Source organism: Nuphar pumila, chromosome 10 (genome assembly GCF_984573655.1).
Source record: "Nuphar pumila chromosome 10, dmNupPumi1.hap1.1, whole genome shotgun sequence".
NCBI lineage: Eukaryota > Viridiplantae > Streptophyta > Magnoliopsida > Nymphaeales > Nymphaeaceae > Nuphar > Nuphar pumila.
The window spans coordinates 7968357-7994358 of NC_143258.1; the positions used below are offsets into that span (position 1 = coordinate 7968357).

The 26002-nt window shown below is 38.6% G+C and overlaps 1 protein-coding gene across 1 annotated transcript in view; it reads right to left on the reverse strand.

The window, feature by feature from the left end:
• RAD51D (DNA repair RAD51-like protein) overlaps window positions 1–26002 on the reverse strand; it is a 160059-nt gene that overhangs the window by 11140 nt on the left and 122917 nt on the right. The window contains exon 8 of the mRNA XM_090018827.1: window positions 11701–11771. Within this exon, the coding sequence (XP_089874953.1) occupies window positions 11701–11771 (71 nt within the window). The remainder of the gene's footprint in view (window positions 1–11700; window positions 11772–26002) is intronic.

Genomic DNA, 26002 nt, shown 5'->3' on the forward strand with positions numbered 1-26002 from the left:
TTCATCTTTCGCGTTGTTGAAAGAATCGTCATTTTCCTTTGGATCACCTTATTCGTCTTTCGCGTTGTCGAAAGAATTGCCTTGTTCCCTTGGATCGCCTTATTCATCTTTCGCATTGTCGAAAGAATCGCCCTACTCCTTTGGATCGTCTTGTTTGTCTTTCACGTTGTCGAAAGAGTCATCTTATTCCTCAGCAAGAAAGTTGTCTTATTCACCATCCAACTTATCATTTCCATCTCCCGATCAGGTTAAGAGTTAAACCCTGAGTCTCATTCTGATGAGGCATTTCATTTCCCGATCAGGTTAAGGGTCAAGCCTGAGCCTCGTTTCTACACGAGATATTTTCCGTCCCATCCAGCTTAAAAGCAAAAACCTGAGCTTCACTTCTTTGAAGCAAATCTTTCTTCTTCATTCTCCATTTCATACCTACCATTTTCATCAGAGCTAATTTCTTCATACCTAATCAGATCCTTCTAATTTGGGCATTTTTTTTATATGTAGCCCAAATTTGGTGTGTTTTTCTTTGCCACTAAGCTCGGCCCTAAACCGGCTTAGTAGCAAAGAGGGGCATCTGTAAACACCCCAAATTTTTCTCATCCATTTTCAAACACACCCTTCGTGTGAATGCCAACCCTGATAGGTCAATACAAGAGTCCAACCTTGAGTCTGTCTTAGAAAATTACCATTTTACCCACTTTTATTAGGAAAATTATCATTTTACTCCTAGGTCATCCTAAACCCATGTCAGTCAGAGTCAACCAAGCTCATTTGTAAGCTCAGAACAGTTAGAATATAAGTCATTTCAAGCTCACCTGAGCTCATGATGAGCGGACCATGTTCATTTTTTACCATTTCTGCCAAAATGGAACCATTTCTTCAGAAACGAGCTCATTTCTCACTCAAATCCAAGCCAATTGTCTCTGAGTCAGTCATTCTCAGTCAATCTTATTGCCCCGAGTCTAGCTTGAGCTCACCAGGAGTTCAAGCACTCCAATTTCAGTTCAAAACCACTTTCAAGTGTCTAGGAGCCCATTTTAGCCCATTTTAGCGCTTTCAGCTGAAATTGAGCTGAGTCCAGTCAATTGCGCTAGTGTTTGAGCTTCAGTTTTAGTTTGTTTCAGTATTACTAATTTTTGTTCCAGCTCAAACCCAGCTCTGGTCTGTAATTCACTTCACTCCAGTGACCATTTCTCTAAAAATGACAGCATTTCTCGACAGTTCAGTCAAGGAGTTCAGTTAAGTCAGTGTCTTGATAGTCCCTTTGAGTTCTGAAACCTTAGGATCCAGTTCATTTCAGTTCAAACCAGCTCAAACCTCAATTTTCGGTGTCACTCTGGCCAGGTAGAGACCAAAAACCATTTTTTGAACCATTTTGCCCATTTTTGTCAAAATTGTCACTTTTTGAACTGGTACAAGTGTCAATCAGAATCTAATATCCAAAATTCTCCATTCAGGGTTAGCAGTTCGCGTGGCATTTCATATCATTTCCCAACATTTCTCATCAGTTTTCATCATTTCATAACATTTTATTTCATTTTTTAGGTCCAGAACTCTAGTTTTGAAAATTTCAATCCAGATTTGAGTTTTAAAGTTTTCAAAAATCAATTTCAAACCCTGGGTTTTCAAAATTGATATTTTTACCCCCAGGATTTTAAATTTGAAAATATTTTTCCGAGAAAACAATCTGGATTCTTTTCAAACTTGGTTTTTCAAATTGTAAACTGAATTTGCTCTGCAACGGGGTGCAGAACTTCAAATTCTGAGCTCATTTCAAAAACTGCCAAAAATAGCTCATTTCATCCAAAAATTTTCTGAGAAACCATTCTACCCCTCTAACTTTCAAAATGAATTTCAAAATTGAAAAAGTGGGCCCGCTCCGAGATGGCCTCTCCATTTGCATCTCCTTTTTATAAAAAAAAATCTTTTCTTGTTGATTACATTAAATAGGGTTACAACATTTTTTACAAGGACTGTATAAAGAAAACATATTACAATATTATAAATGCGTGAATGGATATGGATCCAATAAGGGATCCATATTCATTCATATTCTAATACCTGTGGCGTACTGGTATCACATCTAGTACTCGCTCCTGTGTCAACGCGGGTATGGCGAGCAGTTTGTCGTGTCAAGGTGATAAAGGAGATTAGGGGTGCACAACGAGCCGAGCTAGCCCGAGCTCGGCTCAAGCTTGGCTTGTTTAAGCTTGGCTCGAGCTTGTTCATGAAAATAAATGAGTCGAGCTTGAACATAAGACCAGGCTCGACTTAGATAAACGAGCCAAGCTTGATCAAGTTACTGAACTCGATTAAGCTTGATTAGGCGCGATTAGGTAGCATGTAGTATGTATATATTTGTTTGTCATGTGATATGAAAAGCATTTTCACCTTAATGGGCACGATAGTAGCCTTTTTATCAAAAGGCGATAGCAATGAATCCCGTGGCTGACTAAATTTGTTTTAATTTTAACAATCCGACAGTGTAAATCCTGCCACGCTATGAAATAAAATTTTATATAATTTTTGTGTCTTTGAAATCAGAAAGGTACAACCTACCCTAGTGGTAAGGCTTTGTACCTGTCTTTTTAGACGTGGCAGGTTCAAATCTCGCCCCTTGAAAAATGTAAAACAATATATTTTTTGGAATTCGGTCAAGCTCGGAGCTGAGCCGAGTTTCGACAATGTTGTTTAAGCTCGCCTCAAAGCTCAAGCCGAGTTCGGACTGTGGTATTTCTGGCCGAGCTGAGCTTGAACAACCCAAGCTCGGCATGTGTGCACCAAGGGATTCTATGGGATGTTAGAGAGAGAGAGAGAGAGAGAGAGAGAGAGAGAGAGAGAGATTTTACTAGATTAAGTTTTACTCCATGCTTGATCTGTGTGTGCACGAGTAAGTTTACTCATCATGTTTGATTTATATATAGGTAAGCGAGTGTACATGACCCGTTCGTAAGGATGGGGTTCTTGTCTAGTGTCTTATAATGTGTTTCAACAACAACAACAACAACAACAACAACAACTACGCCTTCATCCCAAAACAATTGGGGTCAGCGATATGAACAAAAAAAAAATCATTATGGGTCTTCCACATGAATCATTCTCCTCCAATCATTTCTATCCAATGCCATGTCCTCGGTGAGGTTCAAAGCATTCATATCATTTCCTATCATCTCCATCCAAGTCTTCCTAGGCCTACCCCGACCTCTTTTAACTAATATATTTTCCCATTTCTCCATGCTGTTAACTGGAGCATCATTAGGCCTTCGCCGAATATGTCCAAACCATGGTTGCCAGTTGAGGAAGCGGTAAGCGAGGCACTTTCAAAATTTTAGGAAGCGGGGAAGCGTGGGACCACTTAGGACCGATTCGGGAAGTGTCTCGGAAGCGACCTAGGAAGCGTCTCGGAAGCGACCTAGGAAGCGTCTCGGAAGCGAGGGGGAAGCGAAAAAAATAAAAAATACAAAAAAATTGAAAAAAACAGGGGAAGCGAGGGGGAAGCGTGATGGGAAGCGCGCCCCCCATTAAAGGGAAACATGTCCCCCATTAAAGGGAAGCGTGCTTCCCAAAAAAGGGGGACGCTTCCCCCCACGCTTCGGAAGCGCGACGTTTCGCGCTTCCGAAGCGCGTTTCGGGGAAGCGCGCTTCCCCTTTTAGCTAGGCGCTTCCGGTAACCCTGGTCCAAACCACCGTAAACGATTCTCTCTCATCTTATTTTCAATGGGTGCAACGCCTACCTCCTTACGTATCTCCTTGTTCTGAATCTTATCTTTTATTGTATTTCCACACATCCATCTAAGCATACGCATCACAACTACACTCATTTTTTGAATATGATGTCTCTTGGCAGCCCAACATTCCGTACCATATAGTAAAGCGGGCCTAATAGTCGTCCTATAAAACTTTCCCTTCAACCACAATGGCATTCTACGATCGCACAACACTCCAGTTGCACTTTTCCATTTCATCCACAACTTTTATCCTATGATTTACATTTCCATCAATTTCTCCATACTTTTGAATGATAGATCCCAAATATTTGAAACAATCATCCACCGATATTTCTTGCTCACCAAGCTTCACTACACTCCCATCACTGTTTCATTGCTTACTAAACCGACATTCCATATATTCTGTCTTACTCTTACTCAATTTAAAACCTCTTGCTTCCAATTGTTAAAATGTAATATAGATATATATAATAATAATATATTATTATTATTTTATATTTTCTTTTAATTTATTGTACAATAAATATTATCTAGTTCGTATCGAACTAGATAATATCTAGTTTGGTTAAGTTCCACTTGGAACTTAACCAAATACTAGTTGTTGGAACTAGTCCAACAGCTAGATTTCTAGCCGTTGGACTAGTCCAACAGCTAGAAGGGAGAGCTCTTTATGAGCTCTCCCATTAGCTCTTGTATAAATAGGGGTGCAACCCCCTTGTAAACTTCACTTCTTGTAATGCTTTTCAAGCATCCTTTTTACATAAATAAAATTATTTATTTATGTGTGTGTTGTTCCTACTTTACCCTTTTTAAAGGCTTTGCTTTAAGTGTCTTTTAGACACTTCGTTCGATCATTCCAAGGGCGTTCATGGAAGACCACCATTTCATTATAACTTTTACATGGTATCAGAGCTACGAGAATATTAGATCTTGGAGAAAAGCTGCCTCAATTTCTGTGCCCTTTGCAAAAGTGTTTCGCCGCTTGAAGGGAAGTGTTTTATCACTTCATTTGAAGAGCTCCCACATCTTGTATCCCTTTCCCTTTTCATTCTTTTATTGTTCTTCTCTTCTATCCCTATTCTTTCTCTCCCCTTGTAATCAATGGATGGCAATGATAAAGTCACCATCATTCCCATGAAGTTAAGTGATACGAATTATGTAACATGGGCTTCTATCATGAAGCACCATATATGGGGAAAAGGTTTATGGGGGTGTGGATGGTTCCGATTCGAAACCTAAACTATCTCTTACCAAAAAAGAGGGAGATAAAGAGGTTCCTCTATCGGAAGAAGAGAAAATCAAAGCCCTAGCCTCTTATGGGAAAAAATGGAAAGAGTGGAGAATGGCTCATGCAAAAATAATGTCATGGCTTATCAATAGCATTGACATTAAAAAATGTTCAAGCCTTGCCAAATTTGATCATGCCGATAAGGCATGGGAATACATTAAAAATATGTATTCCCTTAAAGATACTGCACATGTGTGCAACCTCCAAGAAAAGGTTCGAATAATGACTCAAGGTGATAAAACGATTCGTGAATATTACAATGGGTTGTCAGAACTTTGGGAGAAACTTTCTCTCTTAGAACCAAAGTGGCATTGTGCCAAAGACATTGGGCTTCGCCAAAAGCAACTTGATGTTGAACACTTTTACTAATTTATAACTGGGTTAAGGCCGGAATTTGAAACCACCAAATCGGCCCTCCTTTATCGGGGAAAGATTCCCTCCATTGTTGAAACTATTGAAGAACTAACAATGGAGGAAAAGTGTCTTCGAAAAGGTTCCTCTAAAACTGATGATGATTCCGTCCTAGCTGTATCTAGGCCTGAGAATCATACTCGCACTTACAGGCCACCTCATTTTGGGAGGCAAAATTGCGAGTTTCATAAAAGAAAGGTGATTTGTCATCATTGTCATGAACCGGGGCATTATAGGCCTCAATGTCCAAAATTAAAGAAAAGAGATGAAAAGAATGTTGTATCAGTTGAAGAATCAAAAGATCAAGATGCACCTGTTTCTATGGCTCAACTTATGGAGATCCTTCAGCCTCTTCTTCAAGGGGTCTCTTATTCCGCTGAAGCCTCAACTGGAGCGACAATTGCATCTGTTTTCGGTCCAGGTAACTTTCTTTGGCTTTTAGATTATGGTGCCTCATTTCATATGATCCCACATTATAAATGCTTATCCGAATGTCTTAAAAATAACTCAAGTATTTCAAAAGTCTTTACGGCAGATGAAACATCTCTTGAAATAAAGGGAATTGGGTGTTTTGAAAAACACAAAACTTTTTGTGTTCTAGAAGTTAGATATATCCCAAAACTTAATTTGAATCTCTTATCTGTTTCTCAAATTTCTGATTATGGATGTAATATATCCTTCTCTTCTGATGGTTGCTGGATACAAGATCGTCAGTCAGGGAAGCTGATTGGGGAAGGCCATAGATAAGGAGGACTATATTACATGGATTTTTTGGAGCTACCCAAGAATGTTTTTTGCTTAAATGTTCAGAAATTGAAAACAGACTTATGGCACAAAAGACTTGGCCATCCTCATATGTCTAAAATCCAATATTTTCCAAATTTGGGAAATTTTTGTAAATCTGAAAATTTTGCTTGTAAAGACTGCATTCTTGGAAAAGTGAAAAGATAAGATTTCTCTAGTAGAACTTTTGTCTCTTCAAAACCACTTGAGTTAATACAATCGGATGTTTGGGGATCCGCACCAGTAATTTCTAAAGGTGGTTTTGCATATTATGTCATCTTTATAGATGATTTTATTAGACATACTTGGATTTATTTTCTTAAACATAAATCCGAAGTTTTTACTCACTTTCAAATATTTCATAAAATGGTCACAAACAAATTTCAAAGTAATGTCTCCATTTTTCGCACTGATTCAGGGGAAAAATTTATATCCAAAGAGTTTAAAAACTATCTTATTTCATATGGCATTATTCATCAACGATCTTACCCAAACACCCCACAACAGAATGGTCTTGCAGAATGCAAACATCGTCACATTATGGAGACCACTCGGACTTTGCTAATAGCAAGCCAAGTGCCAAAAGGGTTTTGGGCAGAAGCAGCTTTAACTGCTACTTATCTCATAAACCAAATGTCATCTTCTTCTTTAGAAAACATATCTCCGGTTGAAAAACTTTATACCTTAGCTCCAGACTACTCCAAACTAAGAGTATTTGGTTGCAAATGTTTTGTATTTACAAACAAAAACGATAAATTTTCCCCTCGTGCAAATCCATGTGCCTTTTTAGGATATGCCGAAAACCAAAAAGGGTACAGATGTTACGATGTTCAAAATAATAAATTATGTGTCAAGGAATGTGACCTTTCTTGAAAAGGAGAATTTTTTTAAAGCGAAAAACACAAGGATATTACTGAATATTCCTTTTTAATTGACTTAACTTCCAAATCCGATGAAGAGGATTTTGAATATAGTTTTGACAATGACCAAAGCCCTACTAGCTTTGATCTTGATACTGAAGATCAAACTAGTAGGGATGTTAGTCTTCAGTATTCAAGACGAAGAATTGGAGAGCAACGCCCTCCATGCGCGTTAGAAAGATTATTTGAAGTTCCTCCTCGTAGGACTTCTAGAATCTCTAGATCCCCCGGGAAGTTTGTGTCCTATGAATCTTTTTCACCCTCATATAGGGCAACTCTTGCTTTAATTCAATCCTATGTTGAACCTTCCTCATATTTTAAAGCCAAAAATCATGCAGAATGGATTGAAGCTATGAAATTAGAGCTAGATGCTTTAGAAAAAGCCAATACTTGGTTCAACCAAGACCTACCTCTTGGAAAGAAACCTATAGGTTGTTGATAGGTCTATAAAGTCAAAACCAAAAGTGATGGGACCCTAGAAGGATACAAGACACGTCTTGTAGCCAAAGGCTACGCTCAAAAGTATGGCATTGATTACGAGAAAACCTTTGCTCCTGTGGCTTGAATGACCACAGTTCGAACTTTAATTGCCTTAACCTCTATTAAGAAATGACCTATATTTCAAATGGATGTTAAAAATAAATTCTTAAATGGGAGCCTTGTTGAAGAAGTATACATGGAAGCTCCTCCTAGTATTAGTCTTCCTAAGGGTAAAATTCTTCGTCTTGAGAAAGCGCTTTATGGTCTTAAACAGGCACCAAAAGCCTGGTATGACAGGTTTAGTCATGTTATGACTACTATTGGTTTTCGTTCTTGTTTGACTGACACTGCCTTGTTTATTAAGCAATCTGATGCAGGTATCATTATTCTTCTTCTTTATGTGGATGATATGATCATCACTGGAGGTGACAAACAGGGAGTTGCTAATATCAAAACTCTTCTCAAAACTCATTTTGAGATGTCTGACTTAGGACTATTACGATATTTCCTCGGCATAGAAGTTGCTTATTCTCCTAGAGGGTATTTGATTTCTCAAACTAAAATTGCTTTTGACATTGTTTGCAGGTCTGGCATCTCAGATGAAAAGAAAGTAGATACTCCAGAAGTAATTAATGTTAAGATGAAAATTGATGATGGAGAACGACTTGAAGATCTTACTCCATTTAGACAACTTGTTGGAGCTCTTTCCTACCTTTCTATCACTCGGCCAGACATTGCACATGTTGTCCACACAGCTAGTCAATTTCAACATGCTCCCACCTCTGTTCACATGGGAGCAGTCTTACGCATTATTAGATATTTAAAGAGTTCTCTTTCACGATGACTTTTCTTGTCTGCATCATCTTCTTTAAATTTAATTGCTTATATTGATGCTCACTGGGGAGGTGATCCTAATGATAGGCACTCAACCACTGATTTTTGTGTGTTCTTAGGTGAATCTCTCATATCGTGGAGGTGCAAGAAGCAACAAAAGGTCTCTCTTTCCTCCATTGAAGCCGAATATAGAACCATGGCAACCACCACAATGGAAGTTGTTTGACTCCGAAGACTGTTAGCTGACATGGGAGCTGAAGCAACACAGGCCTCACGCATGTGTTGTGACCTATGTCACATGGGTGCGGGTGCGACACGGGTGTGGCTCAATTTCAAAAATTTTGGATACGGAGACTCGACTATATATATATATATATATATATATATATATATATATATATATATATATATATATATATAAGACTCGATCAAAGTTGTGCCCATTAGGGGACATGTGATGAGTTGTGAAGCCTAATTTAGGGTTTTTTTCCTTAAATTCTGTAGCCCAGAAAATTAAAAAAAAAATCAAAAAATGGACCAAAATGACCTTGAATGCGTTGGCCGCACCCAAGGTCGGGTTGACCAAGTCCGAGCCACACCCGTGTCGGTGTGTGTCGATGCGGGTGCGGAGACCTTGGAGCCGAGTCCGTGTGACATAGGTTGTGACAATAAGAGTGCAATCTGCATCGCAAGCAACCAGACCTTTCATGAACGCACCAAACACATAGAGATGGATTGTCACTATGTTCGAGAGGAGTACCTACACGACACCATTAATCTGCTATATATTATAACTGAGTACCAACTAGTAAATTTCTTCACCAAACCTCTTGCGGCTCCTAGATTTCACTTCCTCTTAGACAAACTTTCGCTCATTGTACCGTAAGTTTGAGGGGGAGTGTTAAAATGTAATATAGATATATATGATAATAATATATTATTATTATTATATATGTTTATTATTTTTTATTTTCTTTTAATTTATTGTATAATAAATGTTATCTAGTTCGTATTGAACTAGATAATATCTAGTTTGGTTAAGTTCCACTTGGAACTTAACCAAATACTAGCTGTTGGAACTGGTCCGTCCAACAGCTAGAAGGGAGAGCTCTTTATGAGCTCTCCCATTAGCTCTTGTATAAATAGGGGTGCAGCCCCCTTGTAAACTTCACTTCTTGTAATGCTTTTCAAGCATCCTTTTTACGTAAATAAAATTATTTATTTATGTGTGTGTTGTTCCAATTTTACCCTTTTTAAGGGCTTTGCTTAAAGTGTCTTTTAGACACTTCGTTCAATCATTCCAAGGGCGTTCGTGGAAGGCCACAATTTCATTACAACTTTTACACCAATATCTGTCTCCATAATTCTAACTTAGCATTAACCCCAGCTTTAGACTCATCAATCAAAACAATATCATCACCAAACAACATACACCACGACACATTTTCTTGAATTGATCTCGTAAGCTTATCCATCACTATAGCAAATAGGAAAGGGCTTAAAGCAGATCCTTGATGTAACCCAACCGTTATAGGAAAATTGGTTGTCACCCCTCCATAAGTGTGGACATTGGTTACTACTCCTTCATACATATCTTTAATTATACTAATGTACTTGAGAGAAACACCTTTCTTCATCATTGTCCACCAGAGAACGTCCCTAGGTACTCTATCGTATGCCTTCTCCAAATAAAAAAAAAAATCATATGCAAATCTTTGTTCTTCTCTCTATATCTCTCAATAAGTTGTCTAAGAAGATGTATAACTTCCATAGTTGATCTTCCAGACATAAAACCAAATTGATTCTCCGATATCATGAACACCTTCCTCAACCTATACTCAATCACCCTCTCCCAAAGTTTCATAGTATGACTCATGAGTTTTATACCACGATAGTTTGTGCATTCTTGTATATCACCCTTATTCTTATATAGAGACACTAAAGTATTCTTCCTCCACTCATTAGGCATCTTATTTGTCCGCCAAATCTTGTTAAAAAGATTTATCAACCATTCTAAACATTTCTCTCCCAAGTATTTCCAAGCCTCGATAGGTATACCATCTGGGCCAATTGCCCTTCTTGATTTCATTTTCTTTAAAGTCTCTGCAATTTCTTTCTTTTGAATCTTGCGCATGAAGTCACGATTCATCTCATGAAAAGGAATGGAGAAGTCTCCAAAATCCTGAGCAAGATAATTGTCTTATAATGTGTTTATTTTAGCAATAACTGCAATTCATCACAGATATGCCCATGAAAAAACTGCCAAAACCAACTCAAGGCTTGCGCAAAGTTTATGTTAAAAGCCTTACAATACAAAAGGAAACCAATGTTTATCCAGTTAGAACTCCCTTTTGTATATATTTCACTCAGGAATGAGAATATGGAGTGATAGAAACCTGGCAATTTGTGGTGCAGGAATAATAAATTTGTCAAGCTTCATAACTGAAAACTCAACCTTTAAGGTTTGCAAACTAATCATCTGTCTGCAGCATGTACCCATGTAAACACCCAACAAACCACATACTTCCTGAGACAAGCTTACAAACAGCAAATGGGAGCCCCACTTGAGATTAAAACAAGAGTTTGGAGCACATGCAGGTACATCTGGAAGTAACAAAAGGAGCAGTAGTTTGGCTTGTTCTTTTATCTAGGTCATTTGTGCACATGCATATCGTGGATAGCCCCACAAAAATGGCATAAGAAGCAAGCAGAAACCTGAATCATACATTTAACCATGCATGCATGAAATTTTACTGTCATTTCATTAGGAAGAAAGAATTTGCTTTATCAATTAGATGAAATACAAATTCCACTTTCCTCAAAATCTATTCAAATTCCTTTTTCTTTTTCTGTTGGGTGGGATATGGATGCATTAAATCTTCCATTCTAGGTTTGGTCGGAGTGACTACAAGTTCCATAAACCAAATATACTAGTTATTTCATACATCCACCCCTAAATGATTCTTAAAGATTTCCGAGGAAATATGGAAAATTTGCCAAACTCTCACCAATGGTCAGGGAAAATCAAATTCTTTTCTAAACATGAATTCATTGACAACACAAATTTCCTTACCGTTATATGCAGCAATGTAGAAAGAAACAGAAATTATTATTGAAATACCCAAAAAAATATTTATTAATACAGTTAACCACCTAACCACTTAACTTGCATATTTATCAACAGCATCACTTATAGAAGTACAATTAGACAAGTGTATTCTAAGTCGAGCATTTTAAGGAAGCCAGAAAGATAGTTTACCAGTACTGCAATATTATATTTGATGGCTAACTTCTTGAGACAATATCCTATGGATATCATTGCTGAATGGCCTGCATAGTTTCATAAACAAGAATGTCATGTTTTACATAAAACTGAGTATGTCTATCAATGTGATAGGAAAAGACAAAAAGGGTGAGGGTGATACACAATTTGCATTGTATGATTATCAGTCATCCTACATCATGAGAAAGCAAAAAACACATTCAAGCTATGTCACATAGGTGCGGGTGTGGGTGTACGGGGAGGATATATATATATATATATATATATATATATATATATATATATATATATATATATATATATATATATATATATTTTAACAGTTTTAAGTTAACACTGTTAAAATGTATACTCAAAAACATTATTGTAAGTATAAATATATATACTTATATACATAGAGATACGTATACATATGTTATATGTATACATATCTCTATATATAAGTATATATATTTATACATTTTTCTCTTTTTACCCGAAAAGGGTATTTCAGTCTTTTTACATTTTGCGCATATTCCATTTGGAATATGCTGTATTTTTTTCTTTTTATTTTTGTAATTCTTTTTATTTTATTTTTTCCTTTTTGCATATTCAAAAAGGTGCATTGGGGGTCTCCCCAATAGAGTCGTTGGGGAGCCCACTGTAATGAAATATGCGGAAAAGAAATGTATGTCCTACAATGGACATTCACACATAGAAATCAAAGAACAAGTCCAAAAGAGGACATACACAAAAGCCAAAAATGGCTAGAAAGCATAAAATCTTATAAATGCACTAAAGGGCTTGTAAAAGCCACACCTTACAAAGGGGGAGACCCCACTTATTTATAGGCAAGAGAGGAGTGAGGGAGAGTTAGAGAAAAGCAAGAGAGAGGGACCATTGGGAGTCCCAACAAGGAGTCGTTGGGCTCCCAACGGTCACAATTGTGACCGTTGGGGGCCCAACGACTCTTTGTTGGGGCCCCCAATGGCTGTGCATTAAATGCACAAAAAAAATAAATAAAAAAGACAAAAAGAAATGGAAAAAATAGAAAAAGAAAAAGGTAAAAAATAGAAAAGGAAAAAGACTAAAATGCCCCTATTGGGCGAGTTACAGAATTACCCCTTATCGGGCAGAATATATATATAAATATATATTACATATATATTTTAACACCCTCCCTCAAGCTTTACGGGGATACAACGAAAAGCTTGTTGAGAAGAAACATGAAACGAGGAGCAGCAAGAGCTTTGGTGAAGAAGTCCGCCAACTGGTACTCGGATGTGACGTAGGGCAGTGTAATGGTTCCTTTTAGGTTATCATCTCGAACATAGTGGCAATCCATCTCAATATGTTTAGTACGCTCATGGAAGGTGTGGTTGCTTGCAATATAGATAGCACTCTTGTTATCGCAACACATCTTCGAAGGAATTGAGATGACGATGCCCATATCACAGAGGAGACTTCTAAGCCACACAAGCTCCATGGTTGTAGTGGCCATTGCACGATATTCCGCTTCTGTTGAGGACAATGATACTTTATGCTGCTTCTTGCATCTCCAAGAAATCATAGTCACCTAAGAAAACACAAAAACCAGTGGTTGAGACTCTATCATTGGGATTTCCTCCCCAATCAGCATCTGTATAAGCAATTAAATCAAGTGATGATGAAGAGGAAAGAAAAACTCCCTTAGTTATGGTGTTTTTAATATATCTGACAATCCTTAAGACTGCACTCATGTGCACAGTTATAGGTGCATGTTGAAATTGACTGACGGAATGAACTGCATGAGCTATGTCTGGCCGAGTGATGGATAAGTATGTCAGAGACCCAACGAGTTGACGGTAGGGAGTAGGATTCTCGAGAAGTGTCCCATCTTCCAGCCTTAGCTTTGCATTGATAACCTCAGGGGTTTCTGTCTTTTTATCATCCGAAATTCCAAACTTGGCACAAATGTCAGCAGCAAGTTTCATCTGAGAGAGAATATACTCTCGGGGTGAATATGCAACTTCAATACCTAGAAAATATCTTAAGAAACCAAGGTCAGACATGTCAAAATTTTCTTTTAAAATTTTCTTAATATCATGGATTCCTTGCTCATCATTTCTAGTGATGATCATATCATCAACATATAGTAGCAAAATAACTACAGAGGACCCTGCACTTTTTACAAATAACGCAGTGTCAGTATAACATGAACGGAAATTTAAGTTAGTCATTACATTGCTAAATCTGTCATGCCAAGCTTTTGGAGCTTGTTTTAACCTATATAGTGCCTTTTTTAGTTTAAGAACTTTGTTTTCACCAATAGATACTCCTGGTGGAGGATCCATATAGACCTCTTCACTTAGTTCGCCATTAAGAAATGCGTTCTTAACATCCAATTGATAGATAGGCCATTTTTTAATGGATGCAACCGCAATAAGAGTCCTAACACTAGTCATTCTAGCTACGGTGTTAAATATGTATATGTAAATGGATATATTTCATGTACTGTATTGTACCACTGTACTGTATTGTACCACTGTATTGTATTGTACCACTTGTACAACATACTGTACTGTATTGTACCACTGTACTGTATTGTACCACTTGTACAGCATATAAATATCAATGGAAAGGGGAGAAGATCCTATTGCCGCCCAACATTTTTTTTTCTCTCTTCCCTCTTACCTCTCTCTCTATCTCTTGCTACGATAGTAAGGTGACTCCCACATCTGATTTCTCACATGGTATCAGAGCCAAGGGCGTGGTAATCACGATCATCTGGAAGGCCCCTAAGGACCTTGACGTGCGTTTTTGGGCGTTCTCAAGGAAAGTGTTTTTTTTTTCCATCTTTTCTCTGTTGTTTCTCCGTTGAATCACTATATTTCGACGTCGTTTCTTCATTTCCTCATATCGTGCATCTTTTCCTTCTTACATATTCTGTTATCCCCAATTTTATCAACCCTAATTTCTGTTTTCCCCAAATTTGGGAACCCTCATTTCTCAAAAGTGCCTCTTTTCTCAAACTTCTTGTGATTTCTTATCTATTTCTTGCAATATAGTTGATAAATCGTACATTCTGCACGATTAACTGAAAAATCGTGATTTCCAAAACTCAAAAATTTCTGTCCGTACGGTTCTGTCCGTACAACCTACGAATTTCTGTCGTGCTGTTTGATTCATCCTTGATCTTCTTCCTTATGGATTCTAAAATCAGCCCCGGATTTCTTTCTCAACTTGTTTCTCACAAATTAACTCATGATAACTACTTACTTTGGAAACGCCAAATTCTGCCGTTTATCCGAAGTCATGGTCTTTCCGGGCATCTGGATGGGGGATCACCCGCCCCACCTATGACTATTACGCAAGAGGTAACTGGTAATGATGGGAAGGTGAGTTGCATTGCTATTCCAAATCCTGCGTATGATGTTTGGTTTCAGAAGGACCAATCTGTGGTTGCCTATTTGACTGCCACGTTATCTGATCGTATATTACAAACTATCTCTGACCATTTTACTGCTGCAGAACTATGGAGACATCTTGCTCACTCTTATTCACAGGTTTCTGAATCACGTGCACTTCAACTGAAATGGCAGTTCCAATCTATGCGAAAGGGAACTAAGACCATTACTGAATTTCTAGGGGATATCAAAATTATCATTGATCAGTTGGCCGCTATTGGATATCCTGTTTCTGACAGAGATGTTGTTCAGCAGGTATTGGGAAGCCTTGGGCCCCAATATCGTATGTTTTGCACTGCATTACAGGTTGCCTCTACACTTCCATGCTTTGAGGATTTACAGGCCAAACTCCTATAGTATGAAGTTAGTTTGACTCAAGATCATCTTATTGATGATCCTCATCTTGTCATGTTTACATCTAGGTCTACCTCATTTCGTCCACCTGCTGCTCATATGGGCCGTGGAGGACTCCTTCCTACTCCTACTGCTCCACCTGCCACTAGAGGTACCCGTGTCCCTACTTGCTTCCATTGCAACAAGCGTGCCCATGTGAAAGCAGATTGTTGGCACAACCCACAGAATCGCAACAAGGCAGGGAGGCCAGGACCAAGAGCTGGACAGATGAATGTTAGACAGTTTCAGGGGCAGCCGCAGGGAAATTTTCGAGCACATCAGGGTACTGATCAGGGACAGAGTGCAGGGTTGCCACATGATGTGCAACAAATTCTGATGACTGCATTTAACAACATGAATTTGCGTCAGAATGATGATGGAGTTTGGTATATTGATTCTGGAGCAGCCGCACATGTTACTTCTGATGCAGGTAAACTTTCCAACATGGTTCCTTATATTGGCACTGGCACTATTGTCATGGGAGATGGTTCCCACCACCCTATTTCTCATACTGGAAATGCATCTCTCTCTTTGTCACAATCTACACTACCATTGAAAAATGTCTTACTCACTCCTGCCATTGAGAAAAACATTTTATCTGTTTCTAAATTGGTTGATGAAACAAATTCATCCATGGAATTTACTCCATCTTCTGTTTGTCTTAAGGACCTTCGAACCAAGAAGATGCTCGCTAAGGGTGAACGACGCGGAAACATGTACGTCTTCGAAGCAGCCCCCGGGACTTTGAAGACGTCATCTACCGTGACTCCATCTTTTCCTGCTTATTTGAGTCAGTCTTCTTCTGTTATGCAATGTAATAAGCCAGTTTCTTGGCATCGTCGGTTAGGTCATTGTAGTCAAGGGTTCCTTGACAAATTGTCTTCTCAGGGTTTTATTCCCAAAGTCAAATTAGATCATAAGTGTCCTAGTTGTAATGTTTGCAAAAGTCATGTACTTCCCTTTCAAAGTATCAATAAAAGAGCTTCCAAGCCATTTGAAATTATTCACTCTGATGTTTGGGGCCCAGCTCCTGTTTCATCTCTATCTGGCTCTCGTTATTATGTGTTATTTCTTGACTCTTTCACTCGTTACACTTGGATTTACTTTATGAAATCTAAATCTGAAGTGTTCAAACTTTTCAAACAATTCCATGCTCTTGTTCAGAACCTTTTCAATTCAAATATCACTTATTTCCAGTGTGATGGTGGTGGAGAATACATATCTCATGATTTTAGTGAATATTTAAACGACCATGGCATCACACGTAACTCCTCTTGTCCTTACACTCCACAACAGAATGGAGTAGCAGAACGTAAGCATCGGCATATTGTTGAAACCGCGTTAAGTATGATGCACAATATTGATATTTCTTTCTCTCTTTGGACTGAGGCCTTTCACACTGCAGTGCATATCATTAACAGGTTGCCTATGGAATTATTAGGAGATCAGTCTCCTTATTATTTGCTTCACGGTTCTCACCCTTCTTATGATGATTTGCATGCTTTCGGATGCATTTGTTATGCCCATGTGGATCATTCTTTACGTAACAAGTTTCAGGACAGAGTAGTTCAGTGCAGATTTCTGGGATATGCCGATGGGTATAAAGGATATAGATGTTATGATCCTATTTTGGGTAAGATTAAGGTGTCTAGAAATGTTGTTTTTGATGATGACCATTTCAGCACTTGTGATACTTCTCAGGTATATGAGCAAACTACTTATGATCCATGGCTTTGTGATACTTTGCTATATGACTCTATCAGAGATCCTGTTGTTGATGAACCAATTCAGTTTGAAGCAGACAACTCCATCATCCAGGATGCACCTTCACGGTTTTCAGGTTTGGTTTATGCCCGTCGAGGAGCCCCTCCAACTCCATCTCACGAGGCTCCCCCTCTTCGACGATCCACACGTGAAAGGCATCCTATCCATCGTTGGGTTAGTTACAACAATTTTTCTCTTGACTTTCAGTTGTTTCTAACCAATGTGGCCAAAGAGAAAGAGCCGTCTACTTTCCATCAGGCAGCCCATTCTCGAGCTTGGGTTGAAGCTATGAACGAAGAAATGGCAGCACTTCATGAATGTCATACATGGGATATTGTTCCTCGACCTGTTGATAGAAATTTTGTTGGTTCCAAATGGGTTTACAAGATCAAGCGTAAACCAGATGGTAGCATTGAAAGATATAAAGCTCGCCTTGTTGCACGCGGATTCACACAACAATATGGGCAAGATTATGAGGAAACTTTTAGCCCTGTTGTCAAAATTGGCACCATTCGTGTGATCCTCACTTTGGCACTTCAGCATGGTTGGTCTCTTAGCCAGTTGGATGTCAAGAATGCGTTCCTACATGGGGACTTGAAGGAAGAGGTGTATATGGAGCAACCTCCTGGATATAGTGAACATGATGCGGCTACATGGGTTTGTCAATTGAGAAGGTCTCTTTATGGTTTAAAACAGGCATCTCGGTCTTGGTTTGAGAGTTTCTCCATGGAAATTCAGCAGCATGGCTTTTCTAAGAGTATACTTGATCATTCTTTATTTATGTATAAGAATGATCATGTTACTACTTGGGTTCTTATATATGTTGATGACATCATTATCACTGGGAGTGATGATGCACATATTGCCTTGGTCAAGTCTTTACTCATGGCCAAATTTAAGATGAAGGACTTAGGCCCATTGTGATACTTCTTGGGAGTTGAAGTCGATAGGCAAGATGATCGACTCACTCTAAGTCAACACAAGTATACTCTTGACATTCTTCACACCACTGGTATGATTAATTGTAAACCATGTTTCTAGAAATGTAACGTTTTTAGAAAATGAGAGTGGATTTGAAAAAAATGTTTCTCAACAAGAAAATTTTGATTACTCATTCCTTTTTGATTTATTGGCTAGTAATGATGATATATCTAGTGATGATGATGTATCATCAAATCACGATGAAGAAAATCATGGTGATGTTGAAGAACATAACCCTCTCAATGATCAAGAAAACAGGATTTCAAGTGATCCGATAACCTACTCCCGTAGAAACCAAGACACCTTTAGAAGTATCATTAACCAATATAGTGAGCTTGTACCTACTCTCGATCACCGAAGATTTGAGAGGAATAGGAGACCGCCAACTCGTTTTGTCTCTTTTGATTCTTTTTCACCCCGGTATAGGGCTTGTCTTAGTGCCATTCACTCTTATTTTGAGCCAAGGAATTTTGAAGAAGCTAAAAAATGTATAGAATGGCAAGAAGCAATGCAAAATGAACTTAGTGCTCTCAAAAGGGCTGAAACTTGGGATTTCCAAACTCTACCCATAGGAAAGAAAACTATAGGTTGTCGATGGGTTTTTAAAGTCAAAACTAAAAGCGACGGATCCCTGGAAAGGTATAAAGCTCGCTTAGTTGCAAAAGGGTATGGGCAAGAGTATGAAATTGATTATGAAGAAACTTTTGCTCCTGTAGCCCGAATGGTTACAGTTAGATGTCTCATTACTATTGCATCTATTAAAAATTGGAACATTTTTCAAATGGATGTGAAAAATGCTTTTTTAAATGGTGATCTTAACGAAGAAGTGTATATGGATGCCCCACTAGGCATGAAGATTCCTAAATATAAAGTTCTTCGTCTTCGAAAGGCTCTCTATGGTTTGAAACAGGCTCCCAAAGCCTGGTATGACAGATTTACCAGTGTAATGTTGGAAAATGGTTTCTCCTCATGTTATACTGACACTGCTCTATTTACTAAAAAATCTAAGGCAGGGATTGTCATATTATTGCTCTATGTTGATGATATGTTAATTACAGGTGATGATGTTCAAGGAGTCAAGGGTATTAAGTTCGTCTTGACTTCAAAATTTGAGATGTCAGACTTGGGTTTTCTGACATATTTTCTTGGAATTGAGGTTGCCTATTCGCAATGTGGTTATTTTCTATCTCAGTCTAAACTTGCTTGTGAGATTATTGACAGATTCGGGATTTCTGATGACAAAATATGCAAAACTCCTGAAGTTGTGGGAGCAAAAATGAAAATTGACGATGGTGTTCCCTTAACCGATCCTACCCCTTACAGGCAGTTGGTAGGTTCGTTAATGTATCTTAGTATTACTCGACCTGACTTGTCACATGCTATACACATCGCCAGTCAGTTTCAGCACGCTTCCACAACCGTTCATATGAGTGTTGTTCTTCGCATCATCAGATACTTGAAGGGCACAATAAATAAGGGAGTATTTCTATCTTCGTCTTCTGATTTAAAATTACTTGCTTATACTGACTCAGATTGGGGAGGTGACCCTAGTAACCGTCACTCCACCACTGGTTTTTGTGTTTTCTTAGGTGAATCTTTGATTTCATGGCGATGTAAAAAGCAACAGAAGGTCTCTCTGTCATCCACTAAAGCCGAATACAGAGCCATGACATCTACCACCATGGAAATTGTATGGATTCGACGCCTTTTGGAAGATATGGGAGTGCCTATCAGAGAATCAACAAAGTTGTGCTGTGACAATAAAAGTGCAATCTATATTGCCAAAAACCACACCTTTCACGAGCGAACAAAGCATATAGAAATGGACTGCCATTATCTCAGGGAAGAATACTTGAAGAAGGTCATTGATCTACCATACGTGTCGTCTGAGTATCAACTTGCGGACTTCTTCACAAAAGCTCTTTGTTCGCCTAGATTTCATTTCCTTCTTGACAAACTTGCGGTTATCACACCGTAAGTTTGAGGGGGGGTGTTAAAATGTATACTCAAAAACATTATTGTAAGTATAAATATATATACTTATATATATAGAGATACGTATACATATATTATATGTATACGTATCTCTGTATATAAGTATATATATTTATACATTTTTCTCTTTTTACCCAAAAAGGGTATTTCAGTCTTTTTACATTTTGCGCATATTCCATTTGGAATATGCTGTATTTTTTTCCTTTTATTTTTGTAATTCTTTTTATTTTATTTTTTCCTTTTTGCATATTCAAAAAGGTGCATTGGGGGTCTCCCCAATAGAGTCGTTGGGGAGCCCCCAACGGTCACAATTGTGATCGTTGGGAGCCCCCCAACGACTCCTTTGGGGAGCCCCCTCTGGCACCTCTTCTTTCTTGTATAAATAGGGGTGTTCCCCCTTGTTGTAAAATAAGCTTGAGAGTCTCAAGCACTTGTTTCCTTTTTATGAAATACATGCATTATTGCATGTTTATTATTTATACGCTTTTTGCGTATTGTGTTCAAGTGTTGTGAGAGTGCCTTCGTGCACTTCTTTTTTAAGTATTTATGCTTGTATGCGTATTGTCTCTTCGTAGACAATTTCACAAACACTATGTGTATTTGTGTGCATTTATGTATTTATATATATAATATAGATAAAAATGGACTTGATTAGGGTTAACTGAATCTACTTTTGGACAGAAATGGACCTCGGTGTGGCTGACTTCACCTAACACAAAGGAAGTTGTGTCCAAGTGTCGCACCCGCCTGGGTGCGGGTGCGACGTGGGTGCGGTGCCCTGTTAGAAGAGCCTGTGTGACATAGCATTCAAGGGGTTAACATTTACAAGCATTCAGCATATCTAGCTTGATTCCTAAAACCACATGAAGCAATTATAGCATTATTCACAATTTGCAATAGAGAAGGCTAAAATAGTATGTTTGAAGTTGAATATTGAAAGGTACTCAGCCATGAATATGCAAGTGACATAGAATCATAGGAAGCTCATAGGCTAAAATCTATGTCACATGAATACGGCTGCAGATACAGGGATATGGCCATTTTTATGAAGTTGTCAATGAGATTAGTATATAAGGGGATATGATACAGGGGCCAAAATGGAGTATCCATGTGACAGGCTAAAATAATCTGATAATTGTGAAATTGTAGTAATTAACAAACTAAAAATCAGTTCATCATCAATCAAGAGTCATCTCATACTTAACTCGCACAGGAGTAACAGAGGATAGAGATGCCCTATCCTGGTAGTTCATGGTTATCAACCCTTCATTTTCAGAGGTTTGCTTTATTCACCTCCTAGAACAAGAAGCATGTCCAGAAAAGGAAATGAACTATAAGAGAAAGGGTACGCATGACAATTTTGACAATATTCCACTCTATATGTCCAAATCCTGCTATAATGAAGAAAACAAGTTATTAATAACTGGCTTTCAAATGCCACCAGTAACTGGATACTGGGAAATTACCATTATTAATTTATTTGTTTTCTCAGTATAACACATACATTAATAACTTACCTTGTTGATGAACTTTCAATCGAAGACATTATCAAATGCAGAAAAAACAGACCTCATTTTCCTTTTGTTTTCTACAACTTGAAGAGAAAAACCTACTTTGGGGCAAAGAAATTAGCAGGCTATCAAATTCCTTGATCACTATAAATCCAGTGGCGTGCAACATCCTCTATTTACCCTTTGCAGAAGGCATCCTGCATATCTGTTAGCAGTCCTATTTGCTCTACCACTGCCAGTCCCAAACTGGGATAAAAAAGGAGACTTGCCATCAAGTGGCAATCAAACGTGAAACTTTTGCAATATCCTATGACAAAGTCCTGAAAACACACACACATGGGGCAGAGTTTGTATGCTCCAGTCTATAGGCAAGGCAATACATTCTAACACTTTCTGAGAAAATGATGCCAGAAACTAGTCGAATTGGTACCATTTCAAAGAGTGTTACTCCCTCTAGAAAAATCCAGGCTTCACATGTCTAGAAACAGACAAGGGAAAGCACTTTTCTGCAAATACTCTAGATATTAACCAATGGATCCATTTTAGAACTAGTCAAAACCCATCCCATAGACCGGCACCAATTCAGTGTTGAATTGGCTAGAAACTGGTAGGGATTGGAGTTTTTTTAGCTACCATGTGTATTATGATTGTTCGAGAGACATAGCCTGCATGCTATGTGGTGATCAACCATTTCTGCAAGGCAGCCTTTCTTTTCTATAAAATATTCAATGTCATGTTATTTCATCATGTACTTGATCTGGGATTTTGATATTCTGGTATGACTGGAAAGAGGGTACAACCCCCTCCCCTTCCCGCATCCACAATAAGTTGGCAATTCATTGTTCTAGGGTTGGTCCAAAATTAGGGTCTAGTGGAAAGCAAGGAGCCACAACTAAATAACTCACAAACTCAAGGTGAGCCTGTCCAAACATGACACTCATTATCATCTACCATCCTTTCTTTTCTCTAAAACCTTGATAGCTAGCACACATGAAGATCATGGTATGTTTCAATTTCTGGTTCAATAAATAGGTAGGAGTACATTATGATAGGATTAGTCACTAAGGCAAACCAAACCTCCAAAAAGATTTGCGCTGTGCCCGCTCCCAATCCCTATAGAACAAAGGAAATGCCTTAAAAAACGTTTATTTTGAGTCAAATCTTTTCCAATCTTCTTGATTCCAAAAAGGGCCCAATGTCTATCTATTTTGCAATTCCAAACCCTCTAGGTAGTCCACAGAAACATAAAACTTCAAGGTAGTCCACAAACATAAAAAGTACCTTAAGGGCACTCAACCAATTGATGAAAAGTTGCCTTGCCTCTATGAATGCCTCGCCTTTCTAGGTACCTTAATAATTGAATTAAACTATGGGAACAACACTCTGCCTATCTTAAGAGCACTCAACCAACTCATGAAAAGTTGGCCTTGCCTCCATGAATGTCTCGCTAGTCTAGGGACCCTACAAATGGAATTAAACTATAGGAACTGTTGAGAATAGGTGGTTTTATGATAAGTTCTCTTATATTAGAGGTTTTCTGAAATTTTACTCTTATAAGGATTTAGATGTAATTTCTCTTTTTTGTCTCTCTCTATTTAATATAGAGAGAAGCCCTAATCATAATTAAGTGATTGAGTTTTTCTGTGCAGCCGTCTCTCTCTCTCTCTCTCTCTCTCTACACAGGTGGCTGCTCCTTTCTACATGGTATCAGAGCTAGCGATCTAGGGAGCGTGATCACGAAGAGGACTGATCTTCACCAACGAAAAAAAAAAAATTCAGACTGCGAGAAAAAAATCAGGTTTGTTGTTGCACTAGTGTGGAAGATCTGATAACAGATCTGGGATGTTACCCAGATCTGTCGTCAGATCTAAGGATGGATGTTACCCAGATCTGTCGTGATCTCCTGGAGCTGTAAATAGTTTTTTCTGTTTTTTTCCGTGGGATTTTTTTTATCTCCTGTCGTGATTTTCTGGAGATAGACGAGTTCCTGCTGATGCGTGCCTGTTGTGATTGACGTGCCATGATTGACCAGTTTCTGCTATTTGGGTAACGCAGCAGGCTTCTGTGCTGCTGTGTCGCAGCCGAGTGCTGTTTGTGCCACGCAGCAAGTGTTTGTGATATTGCGTGCCAGCCGAGAGTGTCATATTTTCTGTGCTGATTGCGTGACTACCGTGATTGTGCTGATTGCGTGACTACCGTGATTCTGAATATTTTTTTTTGCTGCGTGTGATCGAGTTATGATTGATCTATTTAATTGTTTGAAGACTGATTGGCAGTTATGCTTTATATGTTTTGGGAACAACAATTGTCGTATTCATATGTGTTGCAACTGAATATTATTGTTGGTCGTGGTGTGTTTGGGTGCAGCAACGATCTTAACTCCCTGCTGGGGTGAGTTGTGTTTCGTGCTGTATTAGTTTCAGCTATCCATTTGTCGTGGAAGCAGCAGGAGTGATTACCTGCTGGTTGTGGACTGTTTTTGTGGAAACAGCAGGGCTGATTCCTTACAGTGGTGGAAAACTACTTGAATACTTGTTGTTCTAGTGAACAGTATGGCTGAAAATTCGAAATATGATTCGAAAATGGAACAAATTGGGGAGTATAAGGCTTGTGCCAACCCCTTCTCATATGGCTGTTCCGTTAGGTTGAATGAGACCAACTATGCCCGATGGTCCAGAACGTTTATGATGTCGGTATCTGGACATCGTCGAAAACACATTTTGTTGGAAGGCGAACCCTCTGAGAAGTTGGGAAAATATGTTACTTGGGATGAAGATAATGACATAGTTATGTCATGGATCATGAATAGTGTCGAACCCCATATTGCAGATGGATTGATCTACTATAATTCAGCAAAACTAATGTGGGACAATCTTCGCGATACATACTCACAAGAAACGAATGTGAGTCGTATCCTGCAAGTCGAACAAGAAATATATAATTTGCAACAGGGAGATCAGACCTTGGCCCAGTACTATGCTTCTGTCAAAGTTGCGTTTGAAAGACTTAATGCTCACAGGCTTCTTTGTTGCTCGAAGCAAAAAGATCATCAAGAACAAACCATGGTTGCTCGTTTTCTTACAGGTCTTTCTTCAGATTTTTTTGTTGCAAAAGTTCAAATGTTGACTGGATTAGATGTTCCCACTCTTGCTGATGCTTATAATCGTCTGAGTAGACTTGCGATCTCTCTGCCACAGTCTCAGCCTGTAACTCAGTTATCTGCTCTTGTTGTCCCATCTAGTTATGGGCGTGGAAATATTCAGAATATCAGAGGACGTGGACGTGGTATGGGAGGCAGAGGAAAGCTTCAATGTACATTCTGTAGAAAATCTGGACATTTAGAAGATCGTTGCTGGGATAAGCATGGTCGGCCAACATCTTCGTCATCAAAGTCATATACTCTTAAAGCAAATGTGACTACTTTCGAGGCAACAAATGTACAAAAGAATATCGCTGAAAATGAAAGTAGTATCACCCTTAGTCGTGCAAAATATGATGAGCTGATAGCTCTTCGACCTTTGAGTTTCACTCCTCCTGTAGCTGGTGTTGCATATTCAACCGGAAATCATCTTCATCCGACTGATAGTAAGTGGGTTATTGACTCTGGTGCTTCCAGACATTTGTGTGGAAATTCACATGTTTTTTCAGATCTTAAGGATGTTAAGGCTCAGCTTGGAGTCTCCTTAGCCGATGGGAGCTCCTCCCCGGTTGCTGGTCAGGGAAATATTTCTATATCCTCCTCATTACAGTTGAATAATGTTCTTCATGCTCCAAACTTTCCTCAAAGTTTACTCTTTGTTAGTTGCCTTATAAAAGAAAAAAACTGTAGAGTAATATTTGATCAAATGGGTTGTCATTTTCAGGATTTGCTGACGGGGAAGAAGATTGGTGGAGGCTATGAAGAAAATGGAATTTACTACCTACATCATCCAATGGGTTTTGTTCATGTTGCAGTGGAACATTCATTCAGTCCTGTTCAGTGGCATCGTCGTCTTGGTCATCCTTCATTGTCAAAGCTTCGGTCGGTCTTTCCTCAGATTCCTTCCACCACATCATTTCAGTGTGAAGCATGTCAGTTGGGCAAGCATCATCGAAGTTCGTTCTCTTCTAGTCAGAGTCAGTCTAGTAATAAAGTGTTTGAACTTCTTCATGCAGATGTATGGGGTCCTAGTAAGATTCCTACTAGGACTCAGTGTCGTTATTATCTTG